The 22,959-nt window shown below is 39.9% G+C and overlaps 1 protein-coding gene across 9 annotated transcripts in view; it reads right to left on the minus strand.

Annotated features, from left to right (window-relative positions):
- Positions 1–22,959, minus strand: part of LOC116986141 (polycomb group protein ASXL1-like) — a 78,219-nt gene that overhangs the window by 53,893 nt on the left and 1,367 nt on the right. For 2 of the 9 annotated variants that reach the window (XM_033041325.1, XM_033041323.1), the window contains exons 2-3: positions 8,613–8,695; positions 7,723–7,725 (exon numbers count right to left, since the gene is read on the minus strand). The exons of 2 other annotated variants lie outside the window; for them this stretch is intronic. In XM_033041325.1, the coding sequence (XP_032897216.1) occupies positions 7,723–7,725; positions 8,613–8,695 (86 nt within the window). Of the gene's footprint in view, positions 1–6,870; positions 7,145–7,722; positions 7,726–8,612; positions 8,696–10,778; positions 10,782–12,420; positions 12,525–22,959 lie in introns of those variants that run through there. 5 more of the 9 variants (XM_033041330.1, XM_033041327.1, XM_033041332.1 and 2 more) reach the window with 3 other exon arrangements.

Here is a 22,959-nt window from a genome sequence, read left to right on the forward strand (position 1 = left end):
CTGTTCACTCATGACCCAACATCATCTTATGGCCAAAAATCATTCGCTCCAGAGATGCTGCCTGTCCCGCTGAGTTCTGTCTGTCATCTCTACATCTTTTGTTTGAGCAATAATCAATTTCAAAACCACACTTGGCACCGCTGAGATCTCATAATTTGCCAACCTGTGTTATGTCTGAAGAAGGGTCTCGACCCGAAACTTCACCCATTCCTTCTCTCCAGAGATGCTGCCTGTCCCGCTGAGTTACTCCAGCATTTTGTGTCTACCTTTGCGTTATCTCCTATGGTGAGGACATTTTAAAAAGGTGCCTCTTCCAATAAGCTGTTTCTCACACTGATGACACCTGGTTTCGCAAACAGATAGAACAATTTCAGCCTGTTCTCCGCATCAAATCGTATTACCACAACTAGTTTCTTTAATCCCTAAATATTGTCTGTAATATCAAAACCTTAATCCACCTTTAACTCTATTCAGGTGTGCCTGCTTCAAGGGACTACAATTTGTCCACCCATTGCTACATTGCCACAGCCTCCAATTTCAATAACTTCATTGTGAACTTTAAACCCTCGATTGGCACTTGTTCCCTTTGTCCAACCAGATATCCCATGATTTAAGTCGACACACCAGCCTCCACTCCTTTACTGATCATCACTGACCCTTTTGAACTCGCCTGTAGCATGAGGCTGGCATCACCATAGTTGGACAAGAGGGAGTTAAAAGAATGGATTAAATTAGAGGGGAAATTAAAAGCAGTCTATTTTGTAATTAGTCACACCACCAGGATCAAATACATTATTCAAAGTGAAAGACTAGATAAATGATAAAATATAACTCTGCATAATTTTAACAAGCACTAAATCCTATAGATAATAATATTCTGATCTCAGCCTTGTCCATGATTGAGACATTTCTCTTTTTATCCAAAATTAAGGCACACATCCAATGTACATGGACTTTCAGCACGCTTCCTGTGGTGGAACCTTCAGACAGCTCTGTGGGCGAGGGAGGGGACTTATTATCGTACAAAAATAAACTGAAATCTACATTCACACAATAAAATCAATTATGTTACACAACGTCCATTTTTTTAATATACAGACAAAGTGCTACACACACCACGATATACATTGACGCTGCCGAAATAAAGATAATTGAAAGCTTCAAGTTCCACGGAGTAAATATCACCAGCAATCTGTCCTTGACCAACCATATGGAAGCAAAGGCCAAGAAAGCACACCAACAATTACTTCCTGAGAAGGCTTCGGACTTTCGTCATGTCCCCAACAACTCTCCCCAACTTCTGCAGATGCACCGTAGAAAGCATTTTATTAAGATGCATCGCAGCATGATTTTGGAACAGCTCCATCCAAGACTGTAAGAAACTGCAGAGAATTGTGAACGCAGCCCAGACCATCTTGCAAACCAACCGCTTCCATTGACTCCGTTTAAACTTCACACTGCCTTGGCAAGGCCACCAACCTAATCAAGTACCAGTCTCACCCTGGATACTCCCCCTTCTCCCACCAGGCAAGGGGTACAGAAGTGTGAAAACACACACCACAGATTAGGGTAGTTTACACCCCAGTGGTATGAACATTGACTTTTCCAATTTCAGGTAGTCCCTGCTTTCTCCTTCTTTCCCCTCCCCTTCACAGCTCTCCCACAGCTCACTGTCTCCGCCTCTTAATTTCTTCTTCCCACCCCCTCCCACCCCTACATCAGCCTGAAGAAACGTCTCGACACGAAACGTCGCCTATTTCCCTCGCTCCATAGATGCTGCCTCACCCGCTGAGTTCCTCCAGCATTTTTGTCCACCACAGATTAAAGGACAATTTCTTCCCAACTGTGATCAGGCAACTGAACCATCCTATCACAAACTAGAAAGCAGTCCTGACCTACCATCTACCTCATTGGAGACTTGTGGACTATCTTTAATCTGACTTTTCTAGTTTTATCTTGCACCAAACATTATTCCCTTTATCCTGTATCTGTGCACGGCTTGATTGTGATCATAAATAGTCTTTACGCAGATGGGATAGCACGCAACAAAAAAGCTTTTCACTGTACCTCGGTATATCACAATAAACTAAACAATACAAGCTAGGACCTCAAAAAACTATCAGTCAAGTTTAGATGGCGAAGGAAATTATGCTTGGTATGAAACTATTTTGAAATTGAAAAGTATCAGTTTAGCTTGCACAAGCAAAGCAAGCAGGTAACACTGCACGAACAGCATAATAATCTGGAGTTTGACATTCCTATAAGCTTTTCCATCTTTGTGTTCCAATTTTTAGTGCCAAGGGAAACCAGGACACTGGCACAGAGAAGCCGTTATGTAACATAACTCACAACATTGCTGGGGAAATATAGAATTAAATTGGGAATATACAAAGATCAAAAACCTCAATTCCCTCTTCTTCTAACATGGAACAACCACAGTGTTGCATCACTCTTATCTTCAACCCCAACAACCATGCAAACTTTAGCAGTTTGTGCAAAAATATCATTACACCACGAAATATGATTAGCCCCAATCTCATCTAGTTTCCAACGGCAACAAATCTGAACACAGAGTAGTATTTTTAGCTTTAATAAGTTGAATTGATATCCCTTGGTAGACACAAGAAGCTGGAGTAACTCAGCGGGACAGGCAGCATCTCTGGAGAGAAGGAATGGTCCAGAGATGCTGCCTGTCCCGCTGAGTTACTGCAGCTTTTTGTGTCTATCTTCGATGTAAACCAGCAACTGCAGTTCATTCCTACACATGATATCCCATGATGATATCTGTCCATCCTATCATATTTAAATAAACTTCATTTTTTTCAGAATCTCGTCCTTCCAATATTTTACTCAGATTAATTATATTCAGTCAAGGTTGGGCATTCCTCGAGCTCAATGTCAATTAAAATGACAACAATCACTCATCTTTGCACTGCCTCAAATCCTGTGACGAGTAACGAGCCAAAACTGACCACGGTATTATTTTATTAAGATTAGACCAAGATTTGGCACATGTCAAGAATTATACCCCGGTAGTAACATTTAATTATATTAGACAATAGACAATAGGTGCAGGAGTAGGCCATTCGGCCCTTCGAGCCAGCACTACCATTTAATGTGATCATGGCTGATCATCCACAATCAGTACCTCGTTCCTGCCTTCTCCCCATATCCCCCGACTCTGCTATCTTTAAGAGCCCTATCAAGCTCTCCCTTGATACATGCTTCAATATTATCCTCAGTTTTATAATCCAACAAACTGGCAATGGATTGCCAATGTTTCATGGACTATAACCCACATGGTCTTTATTCATTCAGTTACTTTGAGATGGCAACCTACATCTCTGAACTGCAACAAAACATTTACTTCCACTATGAAGACCCAAAAAATCTAGTTGATGAGGATAACCCAATTAGCTTTGTGCAAGTTTACTTTGGAAAAGGTTTGTTGAAAAGACCATCAGGGGCGTCGGGGAGATGACAGCCCTGCCGGCAGTCTGTTCGTTTTTTCTTTCTTTTTGTTATTTTTTGGTGCGTTAAAAGTTTGTTTTAATGTTCTTCGGTATGTTTTATGTGGGGGGAGGGGGGAAGGGATCGGGGGAAACTTTTTTTCAAGTTCCTACCTTCCCGGAGATGTGATCAAGTTTCGGATCACATTCTCCGGGCTCTGCGGCCTACCATCGCTGGAGCTGGAGGCCTCCTCGGACTGTCGTGAGCCTCACCGCGGGGCGTGGACTTAACATCGGAGCGGATCCCTTGCCTGGGATCGCTCCCACCGTGGACTTACCATCAAGGGCTCGCAGTCTCGGGAGAGGCTAGTCGGGAGCTCCAACACCGCGGAAGGCTCGACCAGCCCCGACGCGAGGTTCGATCGCCCGGCGCGGGGGAGCTGACATTACCCTGATGCAGGAGCTGAACGCCTCGACACGGAGGGCCCGAACGCCGCCGGCTACGGGAGTCAGATCGTCCCGTCAACGGAAGGCTCGAGGCCCCCGACCGAGGAAGAACAAAAGGAAGGACTTGAACTATATTTCGCCTTTCATCACAGTGAGGAATGTGTGTAGGAGTCACTGTGGTGGATGTTCATGTTAAAATGTGTTTTTGAGTGATTTGTTGCTTTTAATTGTATGACTGACCTGGCCAATGAAATTCCTCGAATGTTGCAAAACATACTCGGCGAATAAAGTGTGATTCTGATTCTAATTCTGAAATGTAGCCAATTACTTCAATTACAATTCAAAATAATTATTAATTGGTGAAAGAAAAGGAAAATTCCACTATAACCTGCAGTAGGAAATTCAGGAATCACGATTGTGGTCTCATTTTAATTTTCAACAAGTTTGCAAAAGCATGAGACAAATATCTTACAATCTTTTGCCAAGATACATTATGAAAAAATGTAAAAAGTAACTTGGACATCCTACAATACAAATTTCCAAGTTCTAGTATTTAAAAATGACTTGCATTTATGCAGGACTGCCAAATATGGCGGAAATGAAGAGAATTAGGGACCATTAGAAAGATGAGATACGAGACATACTTTCTTGAAAAGGGCAGTCGAATAGGTTTTGCTATCTGCTTTCTCCCCAAGAATCCCTCAAAGGCAAAAAACAGTATATGGATATTTATGTGAAAACAATAGAACAAGAGTTTAGATTTCATGCAAAATAGTAGCAGGAACGTGGGGGGTGGGGGGGGAAATGACAGGAAAGTAACAATAGCAGAAGCATGACGTATTTGTATTGATATGTTTAGGTTTAATTTAGTTTAGTTTAGAGATACAGTGCAGAAACAGGCCCTTCTGCGCCGACCAGCGATCCCCGCATATTAACACCATCCTACACACACTAGGGACAATTTTTACATTTACCAAGCCAATTAACCTACAAACCTGCACATCTTTGGAGTGTGGGAGGAAACCGAAGATCTCGGAGAAAATCCACGCAGGTTACGGGGAGAACGTACAAACTCCGTACAGACAGCACCCGTAGTCGGGATCGAACCCGGGTCTCCGGCGCTGCATTAGCTGTAAGGCAGCAACTCTACCGTTGCGCCACCGTGTTCACCAAGGCAAATAGCTTATAAAATTGTGAATCTGAGAATATCTGTTTCGTTACCACTTATTTTCTGCACAAAAAATGAAATTGAAAATATAGAATACAAAATAAATGCAGGAAAACACTGTTAATTTGAAAAGAATACAGAACTGTACAATGACAGGCATTGGTGAAGAATACCAGAGTAATATAGCTTTACATAAACAATGTTGCCAAGAGCTACATATGTGCTTTGTAAATAAAAATACTTTCGTTTCTGTCTTGTTGGGGGTAGGAAAACTAATGAGGAAAACTGAAGCGCCGACTCAGCAATTCAATGAGATGCTATCAGCATTTTATAAAGCTCTTGTTCAGTCTACTGCACACACATACAGCTACAAAGCAACCCAAACACTACAAGTGGGCTGTTCATCAGATTAGCGAGCGGAAAAAATTCAAGGAATTAAAAGGAGTACAACGCATTACTCATATGACCCATAACTCGATTGTCATCTGAACTGCTGCTGCCCAGCCAGCCCGAAATCCTTCAGGCAATTTTGCCACATTCATGTAAAAATCAAAATACCAAGATACTATGCATTTCCTAAGGATATATTTCCTTTCCAGTTGGAGGCTTGGTAAGAAGCAATTTCAATTCATAGCAAGTGCTGCGATTATGGCCTCAAACCCTATGAAGCTGACCTGACACCAGAACAAAGTGAAATGGTATACTGAAGATGGGAGGCTTATTTCACTTCAGTATTAACCTTCACGTCTGATCTACGTTTCAAGGTTTTTTTATGTTGGAGCAATATACTTTTCGCTTCCTTGCAACATTAAACAGAGCATATGAAGGCACTGATCATGGAATGCCAATTTTCAACAAGGTATGTGCCAATAAGCACCTGTTTTTATCTTTAGAAGCCACTTTTCACAAGGAAATGATCGCTGGGTTAATTAAAAGCAGTGTGGTCTTAGTCACAACTGCTAGAATTTCTTGTAAAATATAAAACGTCTGGCTTGGTTTTGTTCAACCTTAAAACATAGAAACATAGAAATTAGGTGCAGGAGTAGGCCATTCGCCCCTTCGAGCCTGCACCGCCATTCAATATGATCATGGCTGAAGAGATACTAAAGTTATTTACATTGGCACCAGAAAGAATAAAGTCTGCAGCTACAACACAACGGCAGATCCGTAAATACCCTTTTGTTTCCTGAGGTTGCAAAATTACGACAAATTTATCACTAATAAAAACATACTCAGTGTCTGAAGAAGGGCCTGACCCAAACGGTCACCTTTCCATGTACTCTGAATATGCTGACTGACCGCTGCTTTACTTCAGCATTTTGTGTCTTTTTCCTATCCAGCTGTTAAGTTCTCTTTTAATAAACGGTAAAGTATCCTACATAATTTTATTATCCTGAAATAATTACAAACTTTTAGACAGAAGTCTACAACAAAAGACTCACAACAACCATACCTGAACCTATCTAATGAATGTACAATGCAAAACACAACGGCCGTATGTCTTTTTTCCTACAATAACAAGTGTACTCGCTTTTGCGAGGGTGTCAGCAGTTATTTAAAAAGTGCCGTGATAAGAAATGCAATAAAATGATCAGTAATGTGATGATTTGTGAAAGCAGAATCACAAATCACTATTAATAGGCGAAGAAACCGGCAATTATACCAAGGCCATTCAATCATCTGTTAACAAATGATCTTTTCTGAAGAATTAGAACTTAGAATTAATTATAAATGACTTTACTCCTGTATTTTCAGTTATCTTAGCAACATTGGTTTATTTATATATTTTGGCTTAATTATGCTTACCTTCTACAGCCATTGCATCACGAAACACGGGCATGAAAAAGGAAAGAAAACAATTAGTTGCACATATTTATTTCAGTGAATAAATACAATGTAAAACAGGGACACAAATCCAATAACTATACAGAATACAGGGAAGTTCAATTTGAATTATAGATCGCTAATCATGGCTTCTATGCATTAATTTCATAATTAATGATTTAAAATGTTAATCAATTTTTAAGGGTTTCCTTTTTTAATTTTAAAACATAACATTAAGACAGTAACAAAAATTGATCAGAGATATAATAAGCTCTGCAAAAATTGATCAGACATATAATAAGTTCTTCTAAAAAAGAGATCCCATTTAAGGATTAAAATGTCTTTGTTAGCTGTCAGGATGAATTTGTAGAATGAGAAACTAAATCACTAGCAGCCATAAAAAGAGCAGTAATTTGTGATTTTCATGTTAAGAGCTCTGCAAAACAACCTTCAAAACCCCAGTGAGGAGTTCCAGAATCCCATGTAATAAAACAGAATTGAATTTCTTTACCATAAACCAGAGGCCTTGGGCAGTACACATTTCCATTTACCTCATTTGTCTACACAGCAAATGTTATTGCACATCACTATCTAATTGTACACAATGCATTTAGAGATGAGGGGCATATTTAAGCACAGTATAAAGTTTTTATTAAGCAGATGAAGAAAATAAAAAAAATTGAGGGAAAATGAAATACAATTGTCTGCTAAAATGAAAGTGACCAGGATGTAATTGGCCACACATATGGGGCAACAAAATATAATTGGCCACCCAAGTGAGACAGGAGGGGAAAAATAAACCACAAGACCGCATTTAAAAACTATTTTCATTACCTTCTTGGAACAAACATAAAGTCCGGAAAAAATTAAGTCTTTTTTTTTAACCAACTAAATAAGCAAGACTTTGACATCGGCTAAAGATCTACAAGAGTAAGCAGTCCAGCAGCTCCAGTTACAGAGAATGCTGAATTCTTAATCCAAGAACAGAAGTTGAAACACAGGCATTTGAGTTAAGCTAGGGATGAGTTTTTAAAGCTAATGGCTGGTTGTAGTCCTAGACTTGACCTCACCAAGATCCTCACACTGACCATTCCAAAACCCAGGTTACAGTAGCCTGTCACGCTCACCCCCTATCCTCTCCTCCAAAGGATAGTCATGGACCCAATGTAGGGGAGATTAAATCTCTCAAAGGGCTTCTTCAACTTCCCTGAAGGTTCCTTTAGCCTGTGTTATGCTCCATGCCCTGTTTCCCCCATTCTGGCCTCCTTTCCTTGCTCCGTTCGCAGTGCAACAACCAAAAATCATTTTTGCCCTTCTCTCCAGCACCCTAGCTGAAACGATGTTTTTCTCTTCCATCTTCCCAACATCCACAGCCCCATCTCCGTTGAAAAAAAACTCTTCAATACTCATCTCTTCAAAACATACAACAAACTCTTCTTCTGCTCAGTATCTTTAATAATGTGCCTTTGGACTATTATAAACGGAGAAAGGAGCAAACAAGTACATACGTGTATGTGCATGACCCAATGACTGACTGGTTGGGAAAGTAAGAGACTAAAATGCTGAGATTAATCAACAAATGAAAACAATTATCCTCAAAAGTGTACCCGACTAATATTGCAGAGAAGCCTAGCATCAACAATAAGACTTTCCTGCCTCTCAATTCAATATTTACATTAAAATAAACCCTCAACATTCTCCTAGTGAAACCATTCACAACTGACCTCATTTCTTTGAGTCCTTCAGTCTCTATAACGTGCAGGATCTGTTTGGGGGTCATTGGAGCATCAGAGTAATTTTCCAACACCTGTGGACAGATATGTACTGAAATCCAAATCAACCATTACCCGACAGCACAAAAAGGTTGTAAAGATCATGTGCAGCAATATACGTGATGTGGGTTCTCTAATCCATTGAACTTTAAAGCATTTGTACATTGATACTCTCCAAAGGTCTGAGTGAAATTGACGCTGTTACTCAGATGATTCACAATTCTATAGTTATTCTGCACACAAATTCTATGAATTACGTAAAAGCAGCCAGTTTTTTTTTTAAAGCTGTTCTTGCCCCATAGAGTTAACAAATTCAGTTTATCACCCATCCTTTGATTTGAGATTGCACATCTGTGGTGATAAATATTTCATTGCTGCCATTGTAATAATGGTACCTACTGAATATAATCTTGAGTAGAGCAGGGCAGCAATGGTCCAAGTACAATGGTTTATTCCCCCTCCCCCTCCCCCATGCACAGCTAATGCAGCAAGTGGTGCCAAATTATTTTTATAGCTAAAAGCCCACAAACTTAGCATAATCATGGACATCAAAAATGTGCACTTCCAGCTGTTGTCGTAAAGAACCGTAGGCAACAATTTCTGTGCATGCCCAGAGATGTTAAAGTCAAAAGTCATTTTGCATTAATACCCAATTGCATGCAGAGATCGTTGCAATAGCAGCATTGAAAATGTGGATGTTTCTAGACAGTACTGCAGTAAGAATATGCAGAAGGAGCCAGTCAGCCATAGGTTAAAGAAATACAATTCTACATTGTATCTGGGAATATCCCAGTACAGGCCAGAGGAAATTTAGACTGAAATTTCTAATCATCTTTTCCCTTCAGCATCACCAAGCTGGCTTGTAAAATATAAAAACAACCACTGTTCAAAATTTGCTAGGTAATTGATAGGTTAAGTAATTTTATTTTATTTTGTAGAGTCCAAAGTTGTTACAGAAAACATCAATGCAAACTGTAGCAGTTTCTCAGCTAACTTGCAATCCAAGCACTATAAATCATTCCAACAGCAGTAATATTGAATTGATGTTCATTCAAAATCTCAATAACTTAAGACATGCAAAACAAATGTGCGGGCAGAGAGATCTTAACTCTCATTCTCAAACAGCTAACAGTATTGATTTGGTCTTGAATGTTAACAGTAAGATTGCTATAGAAAGAATGGGCAACGTGATTGTTCTCGACACGGCTGTGGAAACTGAAGTTATTCAGGCTAAATTCTGTATGTTTCAACATGTTCTTATTTGAAAGCTGATGGAAGGTCATCTCAATTGTTAACCTCAATTGATGGCCATATAAGAATGAATAGAAAGGTGCTGTATATGTGCCTTTCTTTCCTGTTAAAATATAAAGACAGTCACTTCAGTGCAACACAACTGAATTTAGTTTGTAGGTACACAAAAATGCTGGAGAAACTTAGCGGGTGCAGCAGCATCTATGGAGCGAAGGAAATGGGTGACGTTTCGGGCCGAAACCCTTCTTCAGACTAATGAATGAATTTAGTTTGTGCTTTGTTTAGAGATACAGCGTGGAAACAGGCCCTTCAGCCTACCGAGCCCACAACGAGCATTGATCATCCGCACACGAGTTCCACGTTATTCCATTTTCGCATCCTACACACGTGGCAATTTACAGAAGCCAATTAACCTACAAGCCTGCACGTCTTTGGAATGTGGGAGGAAACCCGCGTGGTGACAGGGAGAACGTACAAATTCCACGCACACAGCACCCGTAGTCAGGATCGAACCTGGGTCTCTGGCACTGTGAGGCAGCAGCTCTACTGCTGTGCGACCCAATATTTGAAGATATGCATTTTCATGTGCACTACAAGAATATTGCTAGAAACTACCTGGTCACAGGCATACACATCATAAATAACCCAAGACAGATGCCATCTTAAAAAGCATCTAATGGAAAACACACTCGGTTTGTGAAGCATTGTGCTGTCAGGGGAAGTCCCCGGCATAAGTGAGGTGTTTCCCCCAGGAAACAGTGAATATCCACAGCAAAAAACACCATGCAAAGCAAGCCAAGAATTAAATGGACTGAATCTTTTAAGAAGCTAATCTTGTAATAGGATTAATTAGCTATCAGTGAGAACCTTCTTGGTCAAACAACTGGACAGTTCACATTTCATTAATTTGCTCACAAAAATATATCTGCTAATATTTCAGTTTTTCCACGTTTAAACCTAATTTAATGTTGGAGAACTGTAATCACAAGCACTCCATGGGGCTGAAAAATGCAGATCCAAGGTATAACATAATAAGCCACATAAAACTAATTCATATTTGTGTCTCTCTATTCAAATTAAAAGACTGACATTTTTCAACAATATTATATATTTTTATTTAAAAGAAGAGGAAAAGAAAGACTTTTCAGCTCATTTGAAGATTTCGCTATCAAGGATTATCAGATTCAAAGCAACTGCTCAGGGAATCTCTTAATCTGTATACTGCCTCCTCAAAATATATCTCACTGACGAGTCACAGCCAAAGAGTAAACCAATCCCAACAGATCTGGATATATTTTCTGCTTTTGGACAACATTTGCAATGAAAGTTCTTAATTGTGAGATTATCCTTAATGCAAAAAAAATAAATCAAAATACTGGTTTCAAGCCAATTTATTTAAAAGATAATGAGTTTGGAGGGAGCTGGGAAGTATTTATAGCATTGAACACTTCAGTAATAAATATAAACACATTTAAAAGGGTTCTAAGGCTTTGGTTATAAAATGTTAAATTAATAGCCTAGATGCACTGGCTCAGATTGGAAATTTTGCTCAAGAATGTTACTCGCTGTGGTGCGAACCTATTTAGAAATACGAAATCACTTGCCACAACTTTTCCCCAGCATTTCTTGCGCCAGAGAATATCATATTTTGAAATGATAACATTTCTACCATTCCAGTGCCATTTTGAGGGCAGGTGTCATTAATTGGAAGCTAATCAGTTTTGAAAAGTAATTGAAAATATAACAAAGTTGCAAAGGTGATAACATTAATAATCCTTTCATTGCAAAATATGCCATCTGACTGTGGATTATATTCATAACTAATTGGATGAAACTTAAATATTTTACTTGAAGCAAAATATAGGCTCCCGTTGTTATGGAACAAGTTGGAACAGATTATATTTTTAACAAAGTGACTTTAAAACGATTAAAGTTAATGTGGAAATTTTTGCAAAGTATTTTAAATGGCTACTGCAAATTGTAAATTATAAACACAGACATTAATTTCTCATTCACATAAATGTAAACATCTGGAAGGATTCTGACAGAATCTACACAAAAATCTCAATTTTAAATTGGGCTGATAAAAGGTTTGGTTTAAATATTTAAATCTTGGTAGAGAAACATGCTAAGGAGAAAAATATTTATTTTTCCTGGTTATCCCTATTAAAAAAAGCCACATCCCAAAGAGATGACGGATAAAATACTTGCAGATCTTTATAATATTGAACATCTGCCTGCAATGGATAAAGAAAAACAACATTTCCAGGAAACACAAAATCTAACCATACTATTGGCCATTTGGTTCACATAAATAGCCTTTTATTTCCATCCTCCTGCCTCCCTTTTTCCATAATAGGAAATTTCTGATTTACATTTTGCTTGCATTTGCAACAAAAACAATCAAAACCAAGTGGTGTCAAGAGAGTGCCTGGAATGTCTAGATTGATGGCTCAGAACATATTAGATTGCTCAGTTTTTAAAAGGCATCAAATTTAAACAGCAATACCTCTCAGAAAGGCTGCTCATCATTCATTGTATTTACGAAATTCACACGCCAAGTTAATTGTACTATAAAGCGCTCTCCTTTCCGATACAAGCATCTGCAATAAACTGATAAAACCAGATCAATAAACAAGCACAAACAGTTAATCTTACGAGACATGAAGACCCAAACTTCAAAAACACCCTGTACAGCTATACCCAGTGGCCAAATTCAAATTCCGGTTTTCACATCATCTAAACCTCTCCAAATCATGAGATCTGTGCAGAAATGTCATTAACCATTTCTGACCTGTACAATAAAGCACAACTAGGAATCAAACTTTTGCAATAGTAATACATTGTTCTGCTCAGAGTCTGAAACCACATGGAACTTTAATAACCTGACCATTCTCAACAAACACAAAATATTACATTTAGAAATCTTAACTCCACTGTTGATGGAAACTGCAAGTCAGAATTGAAGTCTTCATGGAGAAATCTACCAACCTCTGACATTGCTTCTGCACCATTATTCTCTTCCAATATCACCACTATGACAGGGTCAAGTTAGTAAGCTAACTTAGAAGTCTGTATAGTCTAATTATATTGACTTCAACTCTAGCTAGCTAGTTTTAGCTGTTTGAAAACTGAAGCTAACACAGATATTGTTTGCCCACGATCCAATGTGTAAAAGCATTTAAGAATAAGATATTTATGTGGAACTCTACAGGATGTTGGAAAGGACAAATTTGGAGTACAAGCAGACCCTCTGAATTCACTCCGTGGCTGAGGCTTCACTTTAAGCTGCAGGCCTTGATATATGTAAACTCTCAGCCCAGCACTGGGGCCCAACTGGCGCAGGAGTACACAAGTGCAAACTTTGTAAAATGCATTCATTCAGGAGAGTGCAGCAGCAAAAGCTGCAAATGTGCACTTTTAGGGCACAAGACAAGCTGAATGTGGACTCAAAACTGGTGGATGTGAAGTAAAGTAGGCATTATCCCATCGCTTGAAAAAGCAAAGTGCTTGAGTAACTCAGCAAATCAAGCAGTATCTTGCAGTAATCAAGCAGTAATATAAAATATCCTCTTGCGTAAATTTGGTACGTGTGCAGATGTCGCTATTTAGAGCATACTGCACACCACTCCACACTGCGCACCTGTGGTCGAACTATTTAAAGACAAGTATGCAGAGACTAAAGGTGGCATATAACGATGCCATGAGAACACTGCTAAGGCAACCTAGATGGTGTAGTGCCAGTAATATGTTTGTGGCTGCAGGAGTCAGTACTTTAGAAGCTATCCTAAGACACCACATGTATAAATTCATTTGCAGGATAAATGACTCTAAAAATGTGCTTATTGTGGCCTTGACAAACATAAGGGTTAGCACTACACGCTACGAATCCCAGTTGTGGAGACACTGGTATCGTTGTCTCGTTGTAGGACATTGATCATCTTTTAATCTGGATTTTTAACTTAAGTATTGTGGGTTTTTGTTAAATATAAATTATGATGTTTTTATGTGATATACCATGATTTTATATATATTTATGATATTTGATATGCAATGCATTTTTAATGTAATGTTGCCCCTTGTCTGGACCTTGAGTCCGTAATAAAGTGTATCATTATTATTATTATTATTATCGCTGGAGAACATGGAGAGGTAATGCTTCAGTCCGAAAGGTCCCAGCCCAAAACATCACCTATCCACGTCGTCCAGAGATGCTACCTGACCTGCTGATAACTCCAACACTTTTTTTGTGTAAACCAGCATTTGCAGTTCCTTGTGCTTATATTGTTCTTTCCCTGATGGTTATATGTTACAGCTTCAGTCGTTTTGCTTTCAGCTGCTTGGCTGGTGATGTCACACATGACGTCTCCCTGGAGTCAGTGGCGCACTTCACATTTGGGAAATTCCCACTAAAGATTTAGAAGCCTTCACCCAGCAAGCTTAAGCTACCAAATAGTAAAAGTGTTCTTTGCATCAGCAGCAAGTAGAGATAGTTCATCACTAACCTTTAAATTTCAACTGTTATCCAGAGTTCTGGGAAGGTTATTTAAAAGGAATATTTAAGTGCCAATTTTAAAGGATTTATTTTCCGTCTTTTATCGGGAACATTATATAATGCAGTTTTAAGTAATCCTTCAAAAAATTATAGCATTAACTCTTATCAACAATTAAGAGGAACCAGTGATTGCAATTTTCAGGTAAAGGAAATTATTTCATGTAGTTAATATAGCTACATTAACTACATCAGGTGCATGTTAATACAGCATCTGGAACACAGCATAATTGAACACATCTTTCTTGAGGTCCCTTGACATTTACAACAAATACTATGAGTAATGTTTTCACATACAATAATCACCAGACATATGGAAGAGTGATATTTATCAGCTCGAACTTGCACTGAATAACTAGTCGCATCAAGAGCATCAATTAGTGACAAATTCTGAAACCTGCCACCTAAGATCAGCAAAAACAACGACTATTAAAACAGAGTGGATTGTATGGGGAACGTCCAAAAAGCAACTGTAAACTAATTTTATAACAAAACCTGTGGCACTGCATTCTGGTTTCTGGCTCATTTCAGCACTCACTTGAAACACTTCAGAATACTAAAATGAACACAAGAGTCCACATTAGCAACACGTCCAATTCTGATTAAAATACAAAAATACCCATGCCCTACGAATAGGAGAGAAGAGAAAGCACTTATCCCTGGTGTAACAGTGCTGCATTCTGAGAGAAATTTAGAGGGAATAAAATACTCCATCCTTAAAGCAAACTATGTGGACAAAAGCCATATGGAGATTGAGAAAATACTGGTGGAACAGCAAATGTCAATGCTGAGTGCACTCACATATTAAGTTAAAAGAGACAATAGGTACAAGCTAGTATAAGTCTTTATGGTAATGAGTTGATGGAACAAACTTTTAGATTTGACCAGGAGGCAGTGGGGAGAAATAAATATAAACTAGTATCAGTAAAGTGATAAATGCTAGAATTGAGACGACAAAAAGATTTCACAAAAGCAGCTGAATTGATTCAGATCTTGCCCATAGGTTCTGGCAGCTTTGAACAGAACTACAAGCACATGATAGTTTCAATGAAAACAAGTTTGGAATCCATCAGCTTGCTCCAGCACTGGACCACATAAGAACTCCATCTTACTGACGTTTCCCCGCACAGTATTACATCACATTTACCAGTAATAAGTAAATATCTTGTTAAAGACTAAACTTGCATCACTAAGTTCTTACGCATTTCTGAATCTTGCAGATATTCAGTAATGTTTAAGAACCTTTAACATTTGACAGCTAATAAGGTTGGAGCTGGGCTTTGCTCGTTATCAAAGTTTTCATGGCTTTCCAGCTGGGGGTTCTTTCCCTGCACCACTCAGACCATGCCTGGTGAGAGTGGGATCTGCCCCATGGCAGTGCAAACATGGAGTAACTCTGACTGGACCCTGCAGCAAGACTGAGCCCACACAGGGTCAAACTGAAGGAAATGCAAATCACTGATTGATCAAATCTGATATCATCACAAATACAAGAAACAAAGAGAAAGGGAATTGAGTGCTTTAAAAAAGCCCAGATTTTACAACATCAAAGTAAAACCTGGAAAAAATAACTTTGCAATTGAATAGCTTAAATTTCAGCCCCCAAGACGCTGTCTGGCAGTAATTCCCGTGATGCTGGAAGGATAGTTCGGTTGAAATGGACAATCACAACTTATGACTTACAAACTTCTACAGATGCACCAGAAACAGCATACTATTGGGTGCATCACATATTTGTTTGGGAACAGCTCTTCCCAAGACTACAAAAAATGTTAGTGAGTTGATGTAGCTCAATCCATCACACAGACCAGACCTCCCGCCATCGACTACACTCCATCTACACTTCACGCTGCCTGGGAAAAGCAGCTAACAGACTTGTCCCGCCCCGGGTCATTTTTTTTTTTTTTTCCCTACTCCCGTTCAGCAGAAAGCACATACCACCAGATTCAGAAAGAGTCTCTCCCCCTCCGTTATAAGGCTCCTGAACGGTCCTTCCATAAGTTAGGGTACTGTCCGATTCACCTCTACCCCATTGCTGACATTGGAATTTGTCTCTGGAACTGATGCGCGACAATGCTGAGAACTGTATTCTGCACTCTGTATTTTCCCCTTTGCTCTCTATATTAGAGATTGGCTTGAGTATTTATGCATTGTATATATGATCAGTTTGGATGGCATGCAAAACAAAGCTCGTCACTGTACCTCTGTACACATAATAATAATAAACTTAAACTTTGTAGCTATCATGGCGTTCAGCAATTGATGCCAATTCAATAGCTGGCCAAGAGGAAGATGTCACTCATGAAGCAAGTCAGTATTTGCCAACCTAAAGCTAGTTAAGATGAATGTTATTTTGACAGAAAATCCTGGCCCAATACCTGCAAGGTAGATAAAAGTATTTGCACTGTGCTGATTATTATATTTAAGACTAATTACTAAGTAATGAAAAGGAAGGAGACTTCCACAACCCAACTTTAAAATAAATGACAATAAACTGCCTTCAAACAACAACCAAAACTACTCTTCATGATGGCAATATGTTAGACTGATGCCTGAAATTATGCAAACTAAACAGGTGCTGCTTTTAACTTATAATGTAAATAACACACCCAGGCACTATCCAGTCAAATTAAACAACTTTTTTTGAAAATATCATATTTTTATAAAATATAAATTCTTCTAATTGTCTTGACACGGGTGACTTCATTGGAAGTTAAATCTCCAGTAAGTAACAAAGAGTTACTGAGGAGCCAGATCGGTCAATGGACAGACAATCAAGCCAAAAGCTTGCAGCGAGCATGCGGCACATTTCAGACATTTTGGAAAAAACCAATCTCTTCTTATCTCAGAAGTGTCAGTCATGGAGCCATACAGAGCAAAAACAGGACCTTTGGTCACCTCATCCATGCCGACTCATCTACATTACTCCCATTTGGATGCAGCCCAGACCATCACACAAACCAACCTCCCTTCTACTGACTCCATTTATACCTCAGCAAGGCCAGCAGCAGAATCAAGGATGATTCGCATCCTGGCCACTCCCTCTTCTCCCCTCAGGCAAAAAGGAAAGGTAGACAAACGTGCTGGAGAAACTCAGCGGGTGCGGCAGCATTTATGGAGCGAAGGAATAGGCAACGTTTTGGGCCAAAATCCTTCTTCAGACTGATGTTGGGTGGTGGGGGGGGCGGGAAAAAGAAAGGAAGAGGAGGAGCCAGAGAGCTGAGAAGGGGAGGCGACAATAAGGGCTACCGGAAATTGGAGAAGTCAATGCTCATGCCGCTGGGGTATAAACTGCCCAAGCAAAATATGAGGTGCTGCTCCTCCAATTTCCAGTGGTGCTCACTTTGGCCATGGAGGAGGCCCAGGACAGAAAGGTCGGATTCGGAATGGGAGGGGGAGTTGAAGTGCTGAGCCACCGGGAGATCAGGTAGGTTATTGCGGACCGAGCGGAGGTGTTCGGCGAAACGATCGCCAAGCCTACGTTTGGTCTCACCGATGTAGATCAGCTGACATCTAGAGCAGCGGATGCAATAGATGAAGTTGGAGGAGATGCAGGTGCGGGAAAAAAGGAAAGTGTGAAAACACATACTTCCAGATTCAGGGACAATTTCTTCCCAGCAATTATCAGGCAACTGAATCATCCTACCACGACCAGAGACTGAACTACTAACTACCGCTTTGCTGATCCTTGGAATATCCTTGATCGGACTTTGCTGTATTTCCTTGCACTAAACGTTATTCCCTTATCATGTGTCTATACGCTGTAAATGGCTCGATTGTAACCATGTATTGTCTTTCTGCTGACTGGACAGCAAGCAACAAAAGCTTTTCACTGTACCTCGGTAACTAAACTGAACTGAACTAGGTTCACAGCCTTTGTGCCTTAGATGTTTACCAGATTCCCCAAATGCTTCTTCAATGAGGCATCAGGACAAGTTTTTAAATAGCTTGTCCAGATTTGAGTATCTACTACCACTATCTCTTCAGACTGCACATTGGAGACCTCAACCAGTCAGTGTGAAAACAATTCCTCCTCAGATAAACTCCTATCTAAACCTCTGCCCACTATGGGGATAAGAGATCACCCAAAACTTCATTTTCTCCAGAGATGCTCCTGACCTGCTGAGTTACTGAGCTTTTTGTGTCTATATATGGTGCAAACAGGCATCTGCAGTTCCTTTATGCCTCTGCCCACTGTGGGGATAAATGTTTTACTGCCTACCCTACCTACTTTATGTTGTCAAGCTGGAAAGGGTGCAGAGAAGATCTGCAAGGATGTTGTCAGGAATAAAGGGCCTGAGCTGTAGGCAGAGGTTGAGTAGGCTGGGACTGTATTACTTGGAGCGCAGGAGGATAGAGGTGAATAAGATCATTAGAGGAATAGATCAGGTAGTTGCATGGCGTCTCTTGCCCAGAGTAGGTGAATCAAGGACCAGAGGACATAGGTTTAAGATGAAGGGGAAACATTTTAATAGGAATTCGAGAGGTAACTTATTCCACACAAAGGGTGGTGGATGTATGCAACAACCTGCCAGAGGAAGTAGCTGAGGCAGGGACTAACCCAACATTTAGACAGGTACTTGGATAGGACAGGTTTGAAGGGATATGGACCAAATGCTGGCAGGTGTAGCTGGAACATGTAGGCCGGTGTGGGCAAGTTGGGCCGAAGGGCCTGTTTCCACATGTATTACTCTATGACCTATCCCTCACATAATTTGATACACCTATATCAGTCTGTCCTCTAGCCTCCAGAACTCAAATCCAGCAGCCCCTTATAAATGAAATGCTGCAATCCAGGCAACATCTCTGGAGAAAATGGATAGCCGATGTTTTGGGTCAGGACCCTTATTCAGTCTGAAGTACCCAACCAGAAACTTCACCAATCCATTTTCCCCAGAGATGCAACCTGACCTGCCGAGTTACTCCAGCATTTTGTGTCTATCGTTGGTATAAACCAGCGTCAGCAGTTTCTTGGTATTACATTAAGTTATAACATCCTTGTCAACCTCTTCTGCACCCACTCCAGCACAACAAGAATCAGATTGTGCCTGATATTCTGCTCTCGTAAATGTTTTGGAAGGAGATAATGGATAACAGACACTATTGAAGACCAGGTTGGTTATTCACTTGAAGAGTCTGTCCGGTTTAATTTAATGGACGGGCAAGTGGAAAGCACAAAATTCTCTCTGTTAGATCACTGAGAGATCGAGGATGACAATGCAGCCAATTTACTGAAAATAAAGACTCACAGATCAGTCAATAACTTCACTTATTCCAAAAAGGAATAAATGTGCAATCTTCTGTTAGCACTGAAACATATCAATACACATGCTTTTAAATTAAACATGAAAAATATTGACAAAACTTTCTGTAATCTGTTACAAGGGTACTCATTAGATTCTTACTTGTACGGTGGTAATTATAAACTAATGGGTTTTACTATAAAATGATAGCATATGTAGGAATACATTGGTACAGAATATGGGACTGAAATGCTAACTCTTCAAAACAATTGATACACAAAAGGTTTAGAGGAAAAATATTTAAACAACCACGCCAACTCTAAAAGGCTTAAATTACTATTCTGTAACTGTAGAACACGACATGAGTTTCAGCAATCACTGGCCAAGCGTACACACATCACAACCCAATCCATGTCCAATGCTAAACATCACACATCAGTTCTCATTACAAGTCCAGCACCATGCAATTGATGTAAATCTAAGAGAAATAAACCTCATAAATATGAGCCTACAGAAATATCAAAAATACTAAGCAAATCATGGAAAAGATTAGTGATCTGAAACATTTCTTTCTCCAAATGTGCTCTCTGCCCTGGGTATTTCTAGCATTTTTTATTTTTTTATTTTACACTTTTGCTTTAATGATTGCACAAAGGGTCTGGTACAGCACAGGAATTTCTATTTATAAGCAATGTGCTGACATATGCATAACATGCATTAACGGAACACATATGAAACAGCATCATGTGATTAGATAAAACATATGCCATGAATTAACATTAAAATAGCAATGAAATATACATGGTCGTATGTTCTATGGCCCAAATCTAAGTACAACACTGAGTGCATTTGAACTAAATTATCCTCATTATTCAATTTCAATCAATTTTTGCCACAGTAACTGCATTCAGTTCACAAAGAAGTGATACGGCAGAGGGAAGGGAATGCAATCAATGCCATTTCTCTTAAATGGAATGAACAGTCAAATGTTCAAAGTTCCAGACATTCTGTGACATGGCACCATGGCCACACCAGAGATTAGTTTTGTTATATCCGAAACCTGTTACGCGACGCAGCGCAAAATTCATTTATGACCGGGAAACACGTCTGCATAGCTCTGGGATTCTTGGAGACTACAAAGCAGTCTGAACTAACTGAAGCAGAATGAGTCACTGACTGAAATGAATACACTGCATATTAAATTTCACTACAATGCAAGCCACAAAAAAGGAAAACAGCTTTTAGTTGTTGTGCAAAAAAAAAAAAAATCACGGCAAGGCAAGAAAAAGGACCAAAAAAATGGATTCTTGAGGAAAAACTCCAAAGTGCTACATGAGCTCAACTGGTCTGCAGAGAAAAATGGTCAGACAATGTTTTGGGTCGGGACCCTTCTTTAGACCCAAGGAGGGGGGGGAGCAAGCTGGAAAAGAGAGGTGGGTACAGTACAAAGCCTGGAAAGTGATAGATGTCTTAGAAGGGACTGGACCTGAAACGTTGCCCTACCCAATGAATTTCTCCCCCATTTTGGGTTTTATGATAGGATATGGATTGCTAATGCTCGTGACTGCTGCCCAAGAAACGATACACATCAAAATGTTCAGATCCACGTTTACAACCAATGCATTTAAAACATGAACCGGGTTTATGAAGTAAGGAAAAAGTGAATTGGAAATGCTTTAGGTGAAAAGGGCGAGGAGTGGCCTGATAGTGACACAGATGATATGATTGCTCCTTTTATTATTGTGCAAAATACTAGGCACTGGTGGAACTCAGCGGGTCAGACAGCATGTTATCAGTGTGAAGAAGGAACCTGACCCAAAACGTCATATCTCCATTCCCTCCAGGAGTGCTGCCTGACCCGCTAGGTTCCTCGAACAGTGTTTTCCTCAAGATTCCTGTACAGCAATTCATTGCATCTCCAGGTGATCCGATATTGGCACACAAGAAACTGCAGATGTTGGCATATTGAGTAAAAGTTGGAGGAACCCAGTACGTCAGGCAGCATCTGTGGATGTGGATGTGAAGAAGGTTGGACCCTTCTTCAGACCTGGACTAGGTCATGGATTATTGATGCGCATGTAAATGCCTCCTAAGGCATTTAGCACACCAAAACGTTCAGATGCATGTTCACAATCAATGCATTTAAATCTTTAATTGGTTTTAAGAGAGGGTGAGGAGAAAGTGGATTGGAAATACTTTAGGGGAAAAAAATGAGGAGGCGCACATGATAAATGTGTGCAGTATTATTGTGCAAAACACAAAGTGCTGGAGGAACTCGGAATGTCAGCCAGCAGCTGTGGAGTGACATATCGGTTCAAGGCCCTTCTTCAGACTAATGGAGCAGAGGGGAGGAGATAAGGGAAACTAATAAAGAGAGGTGGGGGCAGGACAAAGTTTGGCAAGTGACAGGGATCTGAAGAAGGATCCCAACCCGTAAAGCCATTTATCCGTTCGTTCCTTAGATGCTGCCTGACTCTCCCACACCTTGTGTTTTGTTCCAGAACCTTCCATCTGCAGTTCCTTGCATCTACAAAATATTCAGAAAAATGTTTCCAATTAATGCATTTAAATCTTTAACCAAATATATGAGATGGTAAAGTAAATGATAAATACTTCAAGGAAAAAGGTGGCAGTGCAAATGATAAACAAATGTTGAATTGGTCGGTTTATTGTTGACCAAAAACAAAGTGCTAGAGGAACTAAACAGATCAAACGGCATCAGTGGAAGGCTCAAAAGAATAAAGTGCTGGAGTAACTCAATGGCTCAGGCAGCACCTCTAGAGGACAAGGATAAGTGACGTTGGGGTCGGTACCCTTCTTCAGAACCAGTATCTGCAGTAGTGTAAGAAGGAACTGCAAATGCTGGTTTAAACATAAGATAGACACAAAAAAACTGGAGTAACTCAGCGGGTCAGGCACCATCACTGGAGAAAAGGAATAGGTGGTGCTTCGGGTCCTGAAGAAGGGTCTCAACCCGAAAAGTCACCTGTCCCTTTTCTCCAGAGATGGTGCCTGACCCGCTGAGTTACTCCAGCTTTTTGTGTCTATCTTCAGTATCTGTACTTCTTTGTTTCTACCATCTATGGAAGGCTGTTGCCTATCCAGTCGCTCCAACACTTCGTATTTTGCTCATAGATTTCTTATGCTTCTGTAAACACTATCCAAGGCACGATGCGCACCAAAATATTCAGATGCATGTTTACAATTAATGCATTTAAAACTTCAACCCGGTTTTAAAATTGGGAACACTTCG

Source organism: Amblyraja radiata, chromosome 23, assembly GCF_010909765.2.
Source record: "Amblyraja radiata isolate CabotCenter1 chromosome 23, sAmbRad1.1.pri, whole genome shotgun sequence".
In the NCBI taxonomy this organism is placed as follows: Eukaryota; Metazoa; Chordata; class Chondrichthyes; order Rajiformes; family Rajidae; genus Amblyraja; species Amblyraja radiata.